The sequence below is a fragment of the Pelodiscus sinensis genome, chromosome 8 (genome assembly GCF_049634645.1).
Source record: "Pelodiscus sinensis isolate JC-2024 chromosome 8, ASM4963464v1, whole genome shotgun sequence".
NCBI lineage: Eukaryota > Metazoa > Chordata > Testudines > Trionychidae > Pelodiscus > Pelodiscus sinensis.
This window is the reverse complement of record NC_134718.1, coordinates 17,984,968-18,004,702: the sequence shown is the minus strand read 5'-3', so window position 1 is coordinate 18,004,702 and position 19,735 is coordinate 17,984,968. Positions and strand designations below refer to the sequence as shown.

General features: G+C 41.6%; 1 protein-coding gene across 6 annotated transcripts in view; it reads left to right on the top strand.

Moving 5' to 3' along the window:
• Positions 1-19,735, top strand: part of SHLD2 (shieldin complex subunit 2) — a 75,917-nt gene that overhangs the window by 25,408 nt on the left and 30,774 nt on the right. For 3 of the 6 annotated variants that reach the window (XM_075934825.1, XM_075934822.1, XM_075934824.1), the window contains exons 3-4: positions 8,943-9,058; positions 15,149-17,866. The exons of 2 other annotated variants lie outside the window; for them this stretch is intronic. In XM_075934825.1, the coding sequence (XP_075790940.1) occupies positions 16,222-17,866 (1,645 nt within the window). In that variant the 5' untranslated portion in view covers positions 8,943-9,058; positions 15,149-16,221. Of the gene's footprint in view, positions 1-8,942; positions 9,092-15,148; positions 17,867-19,735 lie in introns of all 6 variants that reach the window. One more of the 6 variants, XM_075934823.1, reaches the window with a different exon arrangement.

Genomic DNA, 19,735 nt, shown 5'->3' with positions numbered 1-19,735 from the left:
TTGAGACAGGAGGTGCAGGCTCTGGGGTGGGATTTGGGTGTGGGTAGGCGAGAGAGGTGCAAGCTCTGGGAGGGAATTTGGATGCAGGAGGAGGTGGAGAAGGGTATGCTGGCTCAGAGAGGGGGCTCCAGGCTGAGGAGTGTTGGGGTCAGGTGGAGGGTTGGGGTACTGAGCAAGCCACAGGCTTGTGGATGTGAGGATGCAGGATTTTGGGTTGGGATATGAGAGGGGCTCAGGGCAGGGAGGTTGGGAGTATGATGGGCTCAGGACACATTTGCGGTGTATGGATGGTGCCAGGAGTGTTGTGGCAGAAGACTGAGGATGTGGGGGTGCAGGAGTTTGGGGATGTGAGAGGCTCAGAACAGGTGGTTCTAGTGTATGATAGGCTCAGATTTGGGGCTTGAAGGTGGTACAGGAGTGTTATGATTCTGTGGCCAGATGGGGGCTTGGCCCCAATTGGCGGCATGTTGGCCAGGCTTCATCTTTAAATAAAATATTATGTCAAACACAAAGTTTCAGCATTGTCTTTATTTCTGAGAAGGGCAGGGAACCTGTTTTGAGTGAAGGGTCACTGACCCACAGAAAAGTCAGTTGGGGCCACACAAGTGAGTTGCGCAAAAAAAAAACCCTCCTCCAAAACCCTCCAAGCCTCACTAATGTGGCTCCAGCTGTGCTGGTGGGAGCAGGAGACATGGTACTGGGAAAGGGTGCTCGGGACAGGGGTGCCAGTGGGGGCAGAGTGCCATTGGGTGCTGAAGCAGGGGACAGGGTGTTGGTGGGGGCAGGGAACAGGGACTCCCCGGCACTCACCTCCTCAGAAGACTGCTATCCCCTCCCCCCTCGCAGGGGAAGCTTGCCCTGGCACTTGCCTGCTCCAGGGACTCCTACCCACTCCCTCCTCCCCCGCAGGGGAAGTTCGTCCCGGCGCGCACCTCCTCTGGGGACTTCTACCCCCTCTCCTCCCACAGGGGAAGCTCGTCCCAGTGTGAGCTTCCTCCAGGGACTCCTACCTCCTACCCAGTGCAGGAAGTCCCTGGCACGCCACAAACCTGGGTCTGGTACCGTACCAGCTGTTTGGGGGAGGGGGAGCAACCAGCGCACTTCCTGAAACCCTGGAAGTGGTGCACAGCTGCCAGACTTCCATCCACCCTGCAGGAAGCCAGCGCTACCTCCATTGTCACTGGAGGTAGGCAGTGGGACTTCTTGGGGGTGGTGGGAAATGGGGGGGCCCTGAACGCCTTGCAATTGACTGGTCAAGCCCTCCCAATCGACCAGTCGATCGCGATTGATGGGTTGGTGACCACAGCTCTAGGGCATATGGTATTGGCCGCTGTTGGTAGACAGGATACTGGGCTAGATGGACCGTTGGTCTGACCCACTATAGCTGTTCTTATTTTATGTTCATCATAGTCTACATATTATGACTCTCAGATGAACACTGTTCCAGAATAATTAGTACACTTTGGCCAGGTCTACACTAAAGGGGAAAGTCGACTTAAGATACACAACTCCAGCTATGTAGCTAGAGTTGAAGTATCTTAAATCATGTTTTGTTGTCATCCACACAGCAGGAGGTCAGTGGTAGCGCATGTTCCCATTGACTTCCCTTACTCCTTGTGAGCACCCTCTCGGTTCAAATTAGGTATGTTAAATTTTGATTAATCAGCTAATCGAGTAGTTGATGGAATTTCCATCAACTGCTAGATTAATTGATAAGGAGGAGGATGCATTTGCTATCCCCACTGTGCCTCTTCCTTTGAAATGTAGCAAGAGCCACAGGCACTCTTGCTACATTTCAAAGGCAGAGGCGCAGCGAGGAACCTGGGGTGATTGGGCACTGCTTCAGTCCCCACTCATGCCAGGTCCCAACTGTTGTGCCTCTGCCTTTGAAATGTAGCCAGAGCTTCAGGCGGCTCTTACCCCATTTAAAAAGTAGCGGCGCAGCATCTAGGCCTAGGCGTGAGCCTAGACAGCTGAGTTCCAGCCCACGCCTGGTCCCCCACTGTTTCTCTGCCTCTCCTGCCCCCACAAACATGGTGCTGGGGGGCACCAGCTTTTAAGCCAGCTCCCCCAGCGCTGACTCCTGCTCCCCATTTGCTGCCTCTGATAAAAACAGCAAGGCAGGGGAAGTTACTAGCTGAGTAGTCACTCTATTACCCGATAAAGAATATGCTTATCAGGGAGTCAGCTACTCAACTAGTCGCTTACATCCCTAGTCTTCACTAGACCTACTAATTCGAACCCTGAGGCAGCGTCAATGTTTTCCATAGTGTAGACAAGCCCTTTGTTAGCAGAATAACTGTAATAAAATCATGGAATGACATGTCCAGTATTCCAGAGTAACTACTCTAAGTAATTGTTACTAGCTGATTTTGGAGGGTTGTTAGTCATAATCTCTATGTAAAGACTTACATTTAAGGGTAACAGGGGAGCATTGTATGGAGGTTACAAACCATGACAGTGTGGTACGGGAGGGTGAGGATGACAAAAAGGTTATCCGGTTCTCATGTGTATGCACACAGATTTGTTTGTTTCCTTACCATGTCGCACTGTGATTGCTCCCCCAACAGACCATCTAAAATCTTTATTTTTCCACTCCCTTCCTAAGAGACGGGACTTGGTACTCTTACATGCTTTGCCCATATGAGACATGACTTAGTATATTGTGCAGATGTTCAAAATATGATCTCGTATGTGATCTTACCTTGCTTGTGTAGCCCTTTGGCATTTTTGTGCATCTCTCCCCTTGGGATGGGGCAGTGTCCCTACTGGGCTCCTTGGACTTTGCTTTTTACTGAATTGAGGGAGACGCAAAAGTTTACCTTTCTGGTGTTGCCAACATCAGCGGTCGCCATTGATCTTTGTAACACGATCCTTCCTCTGCTTTTTCACTTGAATTCATGAGTAGTGACATAGTTACCATTGTTGATTTTAAAGGATGGTCATAGGGCATCTGAATGCTTATTGAAATGAATGGTGCTGGTGTAACAATCTGTGCAAATTACATCTTTCAGCTTTTCCCATGCTTCAATGAAGGGAAAAGTCATGTGCATTGGTTATACTTGTGACACGTTCTGGAGGTTGTCTCAGCAGTCACAACAGCTCGAGACTTATTTATTTTTAAAAAATCTGCTTCACTTCTTGAGGGGGAAAATAGATCAATGTGAAAGAGGTGCCAGTTTGTCATGCAGCTGTGTACCAGTGCTATCCTAGCCCTCTGAGACAAATAGTGATCTCTGGCCCCTTTGTTTCCACTGTGATTTTCCTTGTAGCTGAGATATTACCAGACCAAACTTATGTTCTTTCACCATCTAGGATGGATTTTTTCCCCCACAGACTACAAATCCTACTTTGAACTGAACTTGAAAGTTCAGAGACTATTAGTAAGAAGACTTTAGTTCTCTTGCACCACAAGGTCAATGGAACTGTAATTTGGTCTTATCTTTGTTTAAACTGAAGATGGGAAAGGCCAGGAAGTAACAGTGGAATAAACAAAAAATAAAAGTATTGTCAGCCTTAACAGGTGCAGGGGGGATTCTGATTTATTTATAAGGCACTAAACAGACAGGGCCAGATCCTTAGCTGAGCTGAATCTGCATAGCTTCTTTTAAATATTGAATGATTCAAGTTAGTAAATGTCATCTTGAGTAAAGGGGTTTGCAGTCTGGTCCTTATTTATTACCATCACAGAACACCACATCAGAGGTTCAAGTGCAATAACATATTGGGCATTTTCACAAAATGTATTGAATGAGAACAATTGAGCTTTATAAAACCTGGGTTGCACCTCTGAACACTGGCACTGTCTGGTCCTGCCAGACCATGGATGCTCCTGGACCAGAGAGCGCAGGAGCTTAAGGGCAGGAGGGCCAGCTAAGGGCAGGGGCAATGGGATGGGCAGAGCCAGAGTGGGGCTGGTCTGGAGCCCCTGATAGCCCCCAGCAAGTGGGATCAGGGTCGGATTCCTCCCGCAGTCCTTGGGAACACTGGGCTGGCACCAGAGCCCCATGGCTGGAGCCGGAGCATGGACCATCCAGGGGGGAGCTGGAAGCAGGTGGTGGGCTTGGGGACCACTGACAAGGGACCTCTTGTAGTCCAGCAAATTCTTACCAGTACAGAATGAGAAATCCCGATGGGTGCCAGAGTAGGGAGATCCAATCTGTACATGAATCTATTCCAACTGACCTCAGTTTTGATACATTCCCAGCAGAATTTTTTAATTTAATTGAAGATATCATTATGTGTTACAGATATATATTGGAACTATCATCTGTGGTGGAAGTATAGTAATTTGTTTTTTTAAATAAAGGAAGAATCTTTTGGTATCAATATTGCAGCTGTGACTTTTTTTTAGTAACTTGAAGGAAGTTGGACACCTAACTCCTATTACATTTCAGCTTGAGTCAGACCCCTTTAAAGATTCCAGTCTTATGTGGAACCTAATCTACTATCTTTAGTGCCTACAAATACATATTTAGGTTATACATATTGATTTTAAATGCATTTAATGTGTTTGGGATCTATCTGTGTAAAACAGTAGATATTTAAAACTGCTTTGCATATTGTGTTAGGCAGGCGAGGTTTTTTTACAAATGCTAATAAATTACTTGAGCTTCAAAAGAGTTATGTTTAAAATGAGAATTCGTCTTCTTTTGTAGGCTGGAGAAAAACTTTTTAATGTATTTTACCAGATTTCACATAATAGCAGTTTTAATAATTAGTTACAGGATATTGCGAATGCAAAACTTGCTGATGCAGTTAGTTGTGTTTTAATAGATCATTGACTCATCAGTCAGACTCTGACCACCTCAGAGATAAGAAGTTATAGTTCCATTGGTCTGTCTGAGTACAGCACCCTTCTGCAAATTGAGAAATGGTATAATCATTAACTGGGGTAATGGAGTGAGCATTCAGGTTTCAGCTAGTATCTCTGAGTTTTAAGTCCTGTTATCTTTAGTGTGATTAACTCTGTAAGTTATGTGTGTATGATCAACCTGTTTTGTAAATAGGCATTATTCTACACAGTGGTGTGTCAGCAGGTGCTCAGGTGACTTTTTGATCATTTTAAAGGTCTGCAGTCTTAATAATAAATTCTGTTTTCTTTTTTTGACCTGTTTCTAAAAAAAAACATGTAAATTATAAAGGCAAAGAGAGCTCCCCAGTAGTGAAACTTATTGAAGTAAATAAATGATAGAATTACCTACTGAAAAGAGTTGTTTTAAAGGGCCATCACTATACTCAGGTTTACATTTTTTTTCAGAACCTTATTAAAATATTACATACTTTCCAAATGAATACTGATTATGAAGAGTTAATTAATGTTGTCAAAGGTCAGTGCATGTGACCATATAATCAGTTGGGTATTGCCAAAGCATATTGTTTTATTGTGGTATCGCTGGATGAATCGGATTAGACCAAAGGCGGATAATATTTCCTTTGAACCTTCCAACGTTCAAAAGAACATAAGAAAAATTGCAGTGCAGGGCCTGAAATGAGGGGAATTAAGTTCTTTACCTTTCACAATGATTTCTGTATCTTCTACTTCTAAATTCTGTGTTTGTGATGTAATATATTTATTGCAGAAAAAGTGTGAGTATCCAAAGTTAATATAGTATAGAGAGAGGTGCTGATGTAAATTGAGTCTAAAAAGTTATGCTTTCATATAGGAGAATACCTGAATTTACATGCAGGTACTTGGCTCTATCAGAAAAGAAGAGAAAAAAATGGAGAAGATGACAATTTCATGAGAAGTTGCTAAAACAGTCCATAATTAAGAGTTTGACAGCCCATAGTGATTTCGGATATTTTGAAAAACGCTCTGACATCTAATATAAAATAGGCATCTTTAAAACAATGCCATATGTTTACATTGCATACATTCTGTATACAGCATAATTAATTTTGAATATATTTTCATGTGCCAAATAATTTATTTCAAAACAGGTGACTTGCTAGACCAAATGACATCTTCATGCAAATAACTTTTTGTCATTATATGAAAAGCTGACAAAAATGATCAGATTGTTGTTTCATTAATCCACTTAAAGGAAAGTATTTCATATAATGTCACAAGTTGGCCCTGGGCATGTACTGTACATGTAGGGTATTACCTCCTGCCAACATTCTCAGTTTATTTCCCCATCTACAGCTGGCAGATGTTTCTCTGCTTCACAGTATTCTGGTATTGCAATAAACAAGCCACCATTTAATACTTTTTGTTTATGTAAGGAATGTGTACGTTGCTAGATCATGTAATGACTGAGCAATAATGCAAAAATAGTTGCCTAAAGAAGACCATGTTCAAATGGCTTTGAAAATATTGTAGTCATGTACAGTAAAACCGGTGTTATCCGGCATGCTCGGGGATTAGGGCATTCCGGTTATCTGAGGGTCCCATCAACCTAGGAAAAACCAATGGACAATAATAGTAAAACTCAAGTTTTTAATACTGGTAGTTAGTCTCACATTTCTATTTTGAGTTAAAGATGATTAGTACTACTTAAATAAAAAATTAAGACAATCGTAGTAAAGCAAGCCAGGCCAGTGCACCTGAAGATGTTTCAGTATTGTGGCTGGGGGCAATGCCAGTTAACAAAGTTTTCTGGTCAACAGAGTGCCGGATAAAGCTTTCACTTTATTTATGTAGTGTCTATCAACAAGGTACAAAGCAGAAATCAGATTATGTGCATACACATACAGCAGATTAGGAATGTAAAGGTTTAACCAGTTAACTGGTAAGCATTGCTTTACTGGCATGGTTACCGGGGTAACCAGTTAACCAATTAATGGGGTAACCAATTAACCAGTTCAGCTGGGCCCTCTGCACCACACCGTGGAGAGCACTCCAGCTCAGCCAGGCCCACTACATCTAGAAACAGTCCCTCACCCACAGCACAGTGAGGTGGGCCCTGCCCAGCCCAGCCAGAGCAGTTCCCACCCACAGTGTGCCACGGATGAGGGGCTGCTCCAGCCCAGCTGGGCCCACTGAGCCGCTGGCAGTAGGGCTGCTTCAGGGCTCCCCTCCCCACAGTGCAGCACAGTTTACCAGTTAAACCTATAGTTTAACTGGTTAACAATTTACTTGGGATTTTACGTCCCTAATACAGATCTGTGGATAGATGTCTATCACTTTTTCCAGGTGTGAAATCCTCTGGGAGGAAATGGAACAACTTTTCATTATCATCCTGTCTACCCTTCTCTCCATCTTTCTGTGCTCTGATGTACTCCACTTCCTTTAACCACATTGTCATGGGGTCTCTTTACACCTCCCAGGGTAGGGCAATGACCTAGGAGCCCCGCAGTTACATCACTCAGGTCCGTCAGCTGTGCTCTCTCAAGGGTGTTCACAGGAGTCAAGGTACCTGTCTGGGCATCAGTCTGATTCCTGTGGTCCAAGCTCCAGGCTGATCACAGCAAAGGCTGGCCTGGCAGTGTCAGGTGGGCGGGGCTTCCCTAGCTAAGTGCACTCTTGTATCCCAAGCCCAATACACACAAATTTATAAGGAGCAAGCACAATTGCTTAAAATGAAATATAGAGCTATTTAACCCACAATGAACTAAAACTACTACATAATCCTATTGTTATAAACCCTGTCCTCCCTTTCCCATCATTTGTTATGTGTAAACTTCAACTAAGTTTTTGGGGGGCAAGAACCATGTCTCCCTTCCCCCCAAAGTTCTATGAATCCACATGACACTATGCAAAATGATGAAAGACTATTTCACCCAATTGAAATGTAGGGTAGAGGTGGAATTTGACAAAATCCATGCTATGAAACCTTTAAGGACCACAAGTCTGCCAGGACCTCAGCTTTCTGTTAAATCTAAGTGGTTCCCACTTAAACCGAAATCAACACTGCAGAGATGGATCGTCAATTTAGTGGGTCTAGCACAGACTCGCTAAATCAACCATTGATGGTGCTCCCATCAACTCCAGTACTCCACTGGGTCATGAGGAGTAAGGGAAGTCGACTGGAGAGTTTCTCCCATTGATCTGCAGTGGGGATCCTGCAGAAATTCAGCCTAAGGTCCATTGACTCCTGCTACGCTATTCAGGTAGCTGGAGATGCGTATCTAAGGTCAATTATCTCCCCTAGTATAGACCTGGCCTAGTGTACCTATATATCCTGGGCAAATGTGTGGGAGGGGGTTGGCTCCATGCTTCAGAAGGGGCAGGGTCTTTGTAGAAGGGCTGGGCTGGAGGCAGTCAGCCCTCAGTGCTGCCTGGAGTGCGACGCATAGCGCTTCAGCAGTGATTTAAAGGGCCCAAGTCTCTGGCCTCCACTGCTGCTGTACTGCTGGGATGAACACCATAAGTGCTGTTTGGGCTTCTTTAGTTTTGCCTTTTACAGTTTTTTTCTGATATATTTATGCAGTTTTACATGGAAAAACTAAAGAGAGAGTCAGGGAATTAAAAACAAATCTAGAACCTTTCTTTTTAATCATAGTCGAAATTACAAAATAAAAGAACTCCATATGTTTGCATGTAATTCTCCATGAGTGTGTTTCCTTCAATAATACAATTAATTGATCATGTCTTTGTGATTTTTGTTGATTACAATCATCTTGCAGAGTATGTATGAAACATGTTATTTGTTATACTTCTGGAAATAGTGTAAAACAACACCACCTCTCTAAGATAAATTTCTTTTACATACTTGAAATTTCAAATTATGTATTTATCTCTTTTAAATTATTTTTCTGTTTCTCAGTCAAACACTGGAAAGTTGCTTTCAACTGTCATGTGAACCCTTACATAGTACTTAAAGAAAATAGCAGCTGGGTTTTCATTTAATCAAAGATGACTTTACATTTTGGTGATATGTTTAAATGCCGATTTACCTTCAGATGTGAATATGGGGTGAGAGACATCTTGCAGTATTCATTTGTAAACCAGTCACTCTCTGAGCACAGAACCTGATCTAACAATCTTTTCTCCTCAGAGACCAGATTTTCCTACTGAGAGCCTCACCAAGATTTGCTAAGAACTGAATCACACTGTTGTTCTGTGAACCTTATCTCAGAATCACAATCCGCCGGCTTCCTTTTTCCTAAGAAGGTAAGAAGCTTACCCTGAGGGATAGTGAAACAGGTAAGAGAACAGAACAAAAGAACATTGACTCATGCACATTTCAGTTTTTTTCTCCTGAGAAAGATGAAAGTATTAGAACTACAGGCTTTTCACCAAACTTTCCAGAGGTATACAGTTTTGTTTCCACTGATATGACAGCACCAGGTTTGCATATGTCTATGTAACCCACACACCTAGGCTATGTCCATACTACGAGCCTCTTGCACAAGAGGAAATGCAAATGGAGCACTCATTTGCATATGTCATGCTTTCATTTGCATTTCCTTTTCGGATCCCTTTTGTGCAAGAGGTTTTTGCACAAAAAAGCACTGTTTAGACTGCTCCTTTTGTGCAAAAAACCCGTTTTGCACAAGAGCCGTTCTTCCTCAGGAGGAACAGCTCTTGTGCAAAAGGGGGGTTTTGCACAAAAAGGAGCCGTCTACACCACTTTTTTGCACAAAAACCTCTTGCGCATAAGAGATCTGAGAATGAAATGCAAATGAGAGCGTAACATATGCAAATAAGCGCTCCATTTGCATTTCCTCTTGTGAAAGAGGCTAGTAGTGTAGACGTAGCCCTAGTATGGTTCACTGTCCCATGCAGTGGCACCTAGACCACAGCAACAGCTAAGATTAAGAGACCGAGACAGCTGGCTTTTAGCTCAAAGGGTAGAGGCTCCTAAACTAAGCTCCAGAGGTCCCAGGTTCAAATCCACCTGGTGGTGGTTACATCTACATATCAACATTCTCAAGTATTTCAAAGACTACTCCTTATGGACATATATTTTTGAAGCACAGCCTTTCCTTCCTTCTGTCTGATCCTTTGATTAAATAAGGATTTAAATGTTGTTTTCATCCTAATCTACAAGGTATTAAATTTGTTATATTTAGAAGTTACTCTAGTTAATGCTGCATCCAAAGATTAGGCTATAATCAAAAGAAGTTTGTCCAATATACATAGCAGACAGATACTGTTGGCACATGATGGCATAAATTATATTTCTGGATGAACAGGATATAATTCCTGTTCATCTAGAAATATGATTTATGCCATCATGTGTCAATTGTGTCCGTCCGCTATGTATATTGGACAAACTACTCAGACACTTTGCCAAAGAATTAATGCCCACAAATCAGACATCAGACAGACAGTTTCACAAAGAAAAAACAGTTTCTTGTCATTTCAACCAGACTGGGCATTGTCTCAACGACCTCACTACGTGTATCTTACTTCAAAGAGACTTAACACCAGACTACAAAGGGAAACCTCAGAACTGTCATTCTTGCTTAAATTTGACACTTTATGAATGGGCCTTAACAAAGATGCTAACTGCCTTACCCATTACAAGGATAGCTTCCCCAGTTATCACCCCCTAATGTCATTATCTCATAGACCCTAACCTTCCCTCCACCCCTCTATTCTAAAATCTGATTTGTCAATTTTACATGCATTCAATTTTTTTTTATTGTATCCCTTTGGTATAAATGGTCATGCCAATTTTCTTCCACAATTTGATCTGAGGAAGTGGGTCTGGCCCACGAAAGCATATCACCTAATAAACCATATTGTTAGTCTTTAAAGTGCTGCATAGTCCTGTCTTTTATCTTCTTAAAGCACTCTAGAGTTACAACTTGTTTACAGAGGAAAATTATTCTCGAGTAAGCTAGTAATAATTATTCCAAATAACTTCTCCATGTAGATAAGCCCTTATTATTTTTTCAGGCTGCCCCATGTGCTTGGAACAACCTGCCTTTTTTCCATGTGGCAAGCATCCTATGCCTTCTCCCAGTCTTTCCTTTGAAACCCATTTTGTTAGCCTTTCTTTTCATCCGCAATCAACTCTGATTATATTTGATCCCATCCTCTTGCCTTGTCCTTTGTTTTGCAGCAGTACAATTTAGATTGAAAACTCCCAGAGAAAAGGTCTTATCTAAATTTGTGTTTAGTAAAATATATATCTCACCTATTACAATAAAATAATTCATAAAATAAAAACAATTCTGAGGATTAATAACACAGGAATGTTTTGTACAAGATCTGAAACAATAAATTGGTTATTTTTTCATAAGGGTTTCTAGAGCCATGATGCCTTAAATGGTAATAAATGTTCCAGGAAATTATAGGTTCACTATCATAATTTAAAAAAAACCTATGTAGGCCTTAAATCACTGGAAGTTCTAGGACGAGATGGGTTACATACTAGAAAACATCCTAGAAATAGAAGCCTAAAGAGATTATTCATCTAATATCAGATAATTTTAAAACTTCCTTGGAGGTACTGTATAAACTAAAATCATAACTCAGTCTTTGAGAGCCTAAGGAGAAGCTAGAACATTGCCAACTAGAAAATCTGACCTCAATAAACAAGTTGATAGAGTTATTCCTAAGGAAAGTGATCTCATAACATTTGAAGAAATTACATGATCAAAAGAAATCAGCAAGGTGTTCTAAAGTGTAAATTTGTATAACAAATCTGATAGCATTTTTGGAAGATATTATTTAGTAAGCAGATAGGACTGGGCTTTAATCCTTTGTTGGTTTTAAAGGCTACTTGTTGCTGCACACTATGCATACTTATCTAGAAAGGTAGCAAGAACAGCAAAGAAGACAGATTTTGGGTGGGTCAGAAGCTGATAAAGTGACCTGAAACAGATAATAAGTGTAAAATATTTGGGGTTAATGAGGAGAAAAATAATAAATCACAGCAATCTATACTGGGAGCACACATTTTGCACATTACATAATCTGGTATCTCAGATGGCACACGGAGCTAAACTGGGTAGACCAATTTATATGCAGGAAAGCATCTAATTAAAGAAGACTTAGGGGAAAAATACTGTAATTTTTGCTGCGAGTGTGAGCTGTTTACATTCCTAAGTAACTCCATTTCCAATCTCAAAGTAAGTATTCCATGAACTCCACTCTGGACACCTTGGCACTGCTAAGCTCCTGTTGTTTTTACAGATTCTCATGAATGTTTTCCCCCAGATCCAGTGCCCTAGTGATGCATGAACTCAAAGAGTAAGAGGGATTAGAGGCTTCATTTGCTTTCTAGTTTGGATAAGAACACTTCTTCAAAACCGAGAAAGAATAAAGCTGTTACTCTGTAAGCAAGCATAATATTAATAGTGTCAATTGTTAATCACAGTTAATTCAAGCAATTAATGAAAAACAAATTTACTAGATTAAAAAAATTAGTCTCAATCATGGTTGAATCTGACTGTTCAGTAATAGTATACCAATTTAAATTGATTATACATATTTTTGGATTTTTTCTCCATTTTCAAATATATTGATTGCAATTACAAAACAATATAAAGTATACAGTGTTCACTTTAAATAATTTTTATTACAAATATTTGTACCTTAAAAAAGATGAAAGAAATAGTATTCTTCTTCGAGTGATGTCCCCATGGGTGCTCCTGTGTAGGTGTCGGGCCGCCCTGGCTCCATAGATGGGAGTTTTCCATAGTAGTAGCTGGTTGGGCTGCGCATGCGCACGAGGCGCTTTGTGCCATTCGCTCCTTGTGCTTCACATGAGGCCAGACCACCCTTCAGTTCCTTCGTTGCCACCCTTGGCTTCAGAAAGAAATTGCCTTCTCTCTTCAGAGAGTTACTTCAGATGTTCAATTCATTAGTTAATTGTTAGTTTTGTTTGATATAGTGTTAATAGTGTTAATTTAGTACAGTTTAGTAATTCGTTACATTTTAAAAAGAATGGAGCTTTGCGGCCCAACCACCCACATCTTCCCCCTGCCCTCACAAAAAAAGAAAATGAAAAAGAAGAAAAAGCCCAAGAGAGAAAAACTTAGGGGGTTGTATTTCCAGTGTGGACAGAAGTTGTCCCATGGCTTCTGCCATGCCCAGCTCCCCAGGCTTTAAAAAGTGCGGTAGCTTTCACAAAGCCATTCTTGCTTCCGGAAGACACTCCTCTTGCATTCAGTGTCTCGGTGAGGCACATAGTCCTCAAAAATGCCCTCACTGCAGCAAGTTGACTGCCTGGGCTCATCGAGATAGGGAAATGCATCTCCCCATGCTCCTTTTTAATAAGGCTCTTCAGCCTCTGAGGCCGAGGACTCTGCCTCTCATTCTGAGCCACTCAGAGTCCAGAAAAGATGTGCGAGCTCTCCAGCACCAAAAACAGTGTCAAAAAAGAGACTCGCCGACATGATCCTTGCTGGCTCTTCATCTGCCCGGGTCAATACCAGTGACAAACTGGGCGTCTCCGGCACTATATCCTGCCATTCCTCATAGCCTGCAGAACTGAAGTCCCAGCATGGGAAGTAACCGGCACTGGCAACTCTGGCCCCAGTACTGACACCAGTGCCAATTACTACACCAGCACCAACTAAGTCCTGTGAAATGGGCAAGTCATCCACCTCATCCACACTGGCGGTGCTGACCAATCTATCAGTGCCGACGAAGGCCCTTTCCAAATCTAGCCACACTCATACTACATCTGTGAGTCTGGCACCAACCTTCTCACCAGCATTGCTATAACCATCATTGGTGCCAATAGAGTTCTGTTTCTTGTTCTCATGGCACTGTTGTAGGTGGCGTTGCAAATTATTTACGAGTCCAATATGCTACACATTTGTATACTCCTTCATGCTTTAGTCACCATTCCAGAGGACATGCTTCCAAGTTGATGTTGATCATTAAAAATATATATATTAATTAGTTTGTGCCTGAACTCCTTAGAGAACAATTGTGTGGATCCTGCTCCAGGGCTTACAGTGTGGTCTCCAACGCTGCGTGGCTGCCGGGCGCCCGGGGGCGGGGCCACGCACATGCCGGGCGCCCGGGAGCGGGGCCACGCACATGCCGGGCGCCCGGGAGCGGGGCCACACACGAGCCGCGCGCCTGGGGGCGGCAATGCGCATGTGCCGCACGCCCGGGGCCGCCCACGAGCCACGCGCCCCAGGCCGGCACCGCACATGTGCCCTGGGGCCGGGGCTGGGGCCGCCAACGCGCCCCGGGCCGGCCCTGCGCATGTGCCGCGCACCCAGGGGAGGGGCCACTCATGCGTCCCGCGCCTGGAGCCGGCACCATGCATGTGCCACGCGCCGGGGGTGGGGCCAGCCCAGATGTTTCAGCGGGTGCCCAGAAATCCCCCGGCGGGCGCCATGGCGCCCGCGGGCACTGCGTTGGGGACCACGGGTCTAACATATATTTTTTGTTATTGTAATCTCGGATAACGATGCAGCAGATGTTGTTTGATTTAAGAACACTTTTGCTGTAGATTTGACAAAATGCAAGGAAGATACCAATATGAGAATTCTAAAGATAGCTGTAGCTCTTGTCCGAAGGTTTAAGAATCTGAAGTGCTTTCCAAAATCTGAGAGGAACAAGGTGTGCAACATGCTTTTAGAGTTTTGAGAGCAACACACTGATGCAGAAACTACAGAATCTGAAGCACCAAAAAAGAAAATAAACTTTCTGCAGTGGTATCTGACTCAGATGATGAAAATGAAGGTTGTTTGTTCTGCATTGCTTTAGATCTCTGTCAAACAGAATCCACTTGTTCTCAGTTTTAAGTAACATTGCAAATAAGTGGGAAGTATTATCTACCATAAACATAAACAAACTTGTTTGTCTGAGCAGTTGGCAGAACAAGAAATAGCACTGAGTGTATGTGTAAATTCTAAAGTTTTACATTGTTTTATTTTTGAGTGCTGTTACATAAAAACAACAAGAAGAGAACATTATTAAGGTTGTAATATCAAGCACTAAAGAAAGTCCAGAAAGTTAAGGAAGTCCAAAGGTTGCCTTTGAAGCTTTAATTTTTCCTCTTTGTGTGTATGCATTATAATAGTCTTTCACCATATGACCACATATTTTTCCAGCTTCTGATATAGCATAAGTCTTTGTGTCCACAGCATTATTATATGGCCTTTCTCCAGTTATTTTTATGTGTTTTGTGAATGTGTTTTGTGAAGTTTGTCACAGGGTTTGGTGACCTCTTGTGGGCAATTGAGAAACTATTAAATAAATGAAACTGATTAAAAATAGCGGGGGGGAGGGAGCAGAGAGTTCATTGCAGTGTTTAAATATTTTCTTCTTCTCTTCTGTCTGCAGCTGGATCAAAAATTCCTGAACTTCTTTTGTGTGATTTTTTTTTTATGCTTGCGGCTTTAAAACTGTTCCACAACTCTCAGAACATTTGGACAGAAATAAGCAGATGCATGCACTTTCCTGAAATTCCGTATGAGGCAATTATCTTTGGACAGTATCAGGATTAGGCTATTGTTCCAACATACAGTTCAATTTGAAGATTTGTGGGATAGATGAAGAATCTGAGAGTCCTTTTTTACAAACTGCTTAAAAATTAACACACTTGTTGATTTGAAGAAAAGACTAGTAACTTCCTTGGCTCAGTCTGTCATTACTTACATGAATATCAACTGATGCTGAAGAAATTACTCAGATATAGTGTGGGATTTTTAATACAAATAATTAGAATTTTTTCAAATAGTTGCTTTGATGGAAAGCTTTTCTATTTGAAAGTAACTTTTAAACAAGATTTAACTGTTTCAATTCTTAGTGTGTATTTGAGACTCCCCCCCCCCCCCCCCATAACATGAAATCATGCTATAAGAAATCTCTGATATAGGTATTTATTTCTGCCAATATAATATAAAAGTAGAAATAATCAGTTCATATTAAATTGTTTAATTAGTAGATTATGATGATATTTGAATTTTCACAAATGTAAAAGAGGTTTAACTTCCTGGAAATTTTGTACAAGACTGTTCCGTTTTTCTTTGTTTGCACTGCACATTTATTTATGTTTCATAGGGACAAGTATCAGAATGAAAAAGCAGTCTAATATTACCGTATTTCTATTTTGAGTTGTAGAGCAGACTAACTTGTTCCAGTTTATTATGTTTTGAATCTATGAATTTTCAAAAAAACCTCCAGTCAGCTGAAGTGGGCTGTGCCCATGAAAGCTCATGATACCATGTACATGGTTTGTTAGTCTATAAAGTGCTATGAGACCATTTGTTGTTTTTTAAGTTAATCCTGTACAGACTAACTCAGCTACCCCCTGCGTTATTTATAGTGTTAGCCAGGTAATTTATGAAACACAACGTTTATCTTTTTTAATTAATTATTTGAAAACTTGACAAGACTGCGAGGAAACTAAGTTAATGAAGATTTTTGACATTTTATGTTACTATTTTGAGCAACAAATACAACATTTCAAATTTTATTTTCTAAAAAATACAAAAAGCATGTTTGGAAGACCCCAAATCCATATTTTCTTTGGAGCGCCCATCATTCCAACCCCAGCGGAAGTGTCAGAGGAACAGAGTTTTTCGGTAGCCACTGCTGAAACATGGAAAGAACTCCACCTTTCATTTGACAAACACGCCTTCCATCTTTCTGACAGAAAATGTCAATGCCCAGATCATGCGAAACATCAGTCACCAGATCCTAGAGACGTAGCTATTCACACAAGAGATCATTTCTCTGTGAACTCTGAACAGGGAAGGCTTGGCATAGCAGAAGATTATTTGACATACGTACCTGTAGTTGGAAGGATGGAAACTCATGATACTGCATTGAAGAGGACTGTTGATGTGACTTCCTATGGTTATCAAATATCTGAACATAGAGACACATGGAAAAATATGAATCGAGTTGCAGATCAACAACTTCCTGATATATTTATAAAAACAGATGAACTGCATAGAAAACCATCAAAAGAATGTTTTCCAAACCTTTCTGAAAAAGATGTCAGACATCTGGAAGATGAGTGCTGTGATATTTCTGACTTGGTTTCCAGTACTAAAGAGATTAGCATACATTTAAAGTCTATGAGAAAAGATGTTTTATTAAATGATCATAGTGTCCATCATGAACGTCTTAGTCAGTATCTGGAAATGTTTTTTCCCAAAATAGCAAAGGAGTCAAAAACAAATAGACCAATGCGTGAGTGTTCAGACTTTGCAATATCAACAGAAACTGAATTTCTTAGTATAAGAACATCAAGTCAAGTTGCCATTCTTGCCCAAAAGCATTTTAAAGAACAGAATCAAATGCAGAAAGAAGCCAAGAAACTGAAGGAAACAGAAGTAGAAAAAAAAAGTGGAGAAAATGAAGTAGTTTTAGATGAACCTATCCAGACTAATTTTGTTGTTGGAGCATGCATTCATGTGTCTGAGACTGACCAAGAGTCTGTGTGTTCCCTTGAACTTTTCAGTTCGGAGAGCGCCAGGAACACTACTTGTCTTGAGTCTACAGAAAGACAAACAAGCTCTCAGGAAAACATAGAAGACTCTCAAGAACTTGTCAGTGATGATAATGAACAACTGCAGAATGAGATCTGTATTGAACCATTGAGCACAGGAATATTGTGCTCACAAGTAGATAATTATTATAAAGGCTCTTCTAAAAGAGCCCGAACATCTGAAGACTTCCTAAGTATTTCTCACTCGACTCTGAAAGCCCAGCAGAAATCAAAGAGACCTAAACTGATTTGTTCTGCAACCAAGCCTGAAACAAAAGTAGATCAAGAAATGATGTCCAAGTTTTGGAAATTTCGGCCAAATCCATGGCTACTTAAAAACTGCTGCTGCAAGAACCAGAAGTACAGTGTTTTGGTTACAGTACTACATCCTTGTCATGTCAAAGAAATACAGATAAAGTCAAGACCAAAATCTTCCTCTACAGTTCCCATTGCAACTATTATAGTTATCGACCAATCAGAAATAGAGAAGAAGGTTGTGCTGTGGCGGGCGGCTGCTTTTTGGGCACTCACAGTGTTTCCTGGAGATATTGTACTACTCACAGGTAAAAATTCAATTTTTAATGTTTTTGTTCTTTAAAATGTATCTTTTAAAAATACTTTCTGTACCAAATGTAGAATAATTTAGGATTGCAATCATTATAGTTTAATCACTCAAAATTATCAGAATTATCCTGCCACTTAGAAAGCAACAAATTGTGATTTAGAGAGCAAGAACTTTATATTATATTGCTGAAAGACTTACCCGGTGTTGCCCATGGCTAGGGTCAGCCTGGATTGGGGACCCACGCTCTACCCTGTCTTCTCACTGGGGCCAGCCCAGAACGGGGTCAGGAGGACATGGAAGCTGCATGCCAGCGCTCTCTGGGCTGGCCCTGAGGCAGCAGGAGGTTGTGCAGGTCACCAAACAGTGTTCCCTGGAGGCAGGGAGGGTAGGGAGGCTGCAGAAGCTCCCCAGGACCAGTTTCGGGACAGTAGGAGCCCATGTGGCTCACCCATCAGCATTTCCTGGGGTAGGAGGTGGCTGCACGGTGGCTAGCAGCTGCTCCCCAGGACAGGCTTGGGTGGTGGGGACTGTGCTGCTGGCCAGTGACTGTTCATTGGGGTGTTTGTTGCCCTCTTTGTCATTCATGAATATAACTGTCATCTGTGCTTGCTGTTGTTCCTGCTCTCACACCCCTCTCTTTCCCTTTGATAGGAAACAATAACATTCCACACACACCCCATTATCCTGGCACAACCAAACCCTGACCATGCTTTAAGTTATGATAAGAAGAAGCCACATGCCAAATTTGGTGTCCTAGCTCTTACCATTTAGGAGGAGTTCTTGAGCGTTAGAAGGTCTCTCAGATGGACAGACAGACACACATTTCTGTATGTTGTACAGTAATTCCTCATTTAACACTATAGATGCATTTCTGAAAATGTTCGTGCTAAGCAAAAACGTGCTAGCTGGGGTCAATTTTCCCATTAAAAATAATGGAAAATGTGGGGGTTGCGTTTCAGGTAGTGGTGGCAAAGTCAGTTTTTTGTTGGTGCTCAGTCGTCAACGTCAACATTAGATATCTAGCAACACAAGTTGCCGCCATTTGTTAAAACACAAAGATAAACACGTGAGTGAGCGGAGGAGCACTATGACCACGTGGGTTCATCTGCTCATGCGTATTACTACTGTTTTCATCAACTTATACCACCGCGCTAAGTAGTCCGTCACTTGATTATTTTCGTGTTATTTCAGGGACGGTCGTGTTATTTGAAAAAGTTCCCTAAAAAACAAATTGTGCTATTGCGAAAACATGTTAAGCGGGCACAAGTTAAATGAGTAATTTTTGTATAATATCTTTGATCTGAAGCATACATGCTATAGAACAGCAATATATTGACCTTGATATACAACAGTAAGTAAAGTCATGTATATTCGGTGTATGTAATCTGTCCAGCCAGTGAGCATTTATAAAGCAGCTATCACTGTGGCCATCTAGTTGCGGCACATACATCATAGAAAACACTGGAATCTGTCCAGAAGGAACAAGGTGTTTTGAGGGTTTTGCCTTTTGATTTTAATCATTAACAGTTTGGCTTTTGAGATCCTTATTTGGATTGATTCTGTTGTAGTTCTTTGTTACTGACAGTCATGGATTTTAACTGTTGTGGCAAATCCCAGAAAGAGAAGCAGTCAGCTTGGGCCTATGCTATTAAGGGCTTTTTACATCAGTATTAGAAACCTGAATTAGATATTCAGTGGATGGAAAGCCGGTGTAGGTTGTAGAGAATTGGGATTCATCCAGCTCTGGATAAGTTAGTTAAGATTGGTGACAGCTCCTGATGATATTTGCTATCTCCTTTTGAGATACATTTGGGATTAAATTAATCCCTGATGTATGAAGATGGAACATAGGGGAGCTACATTTGCT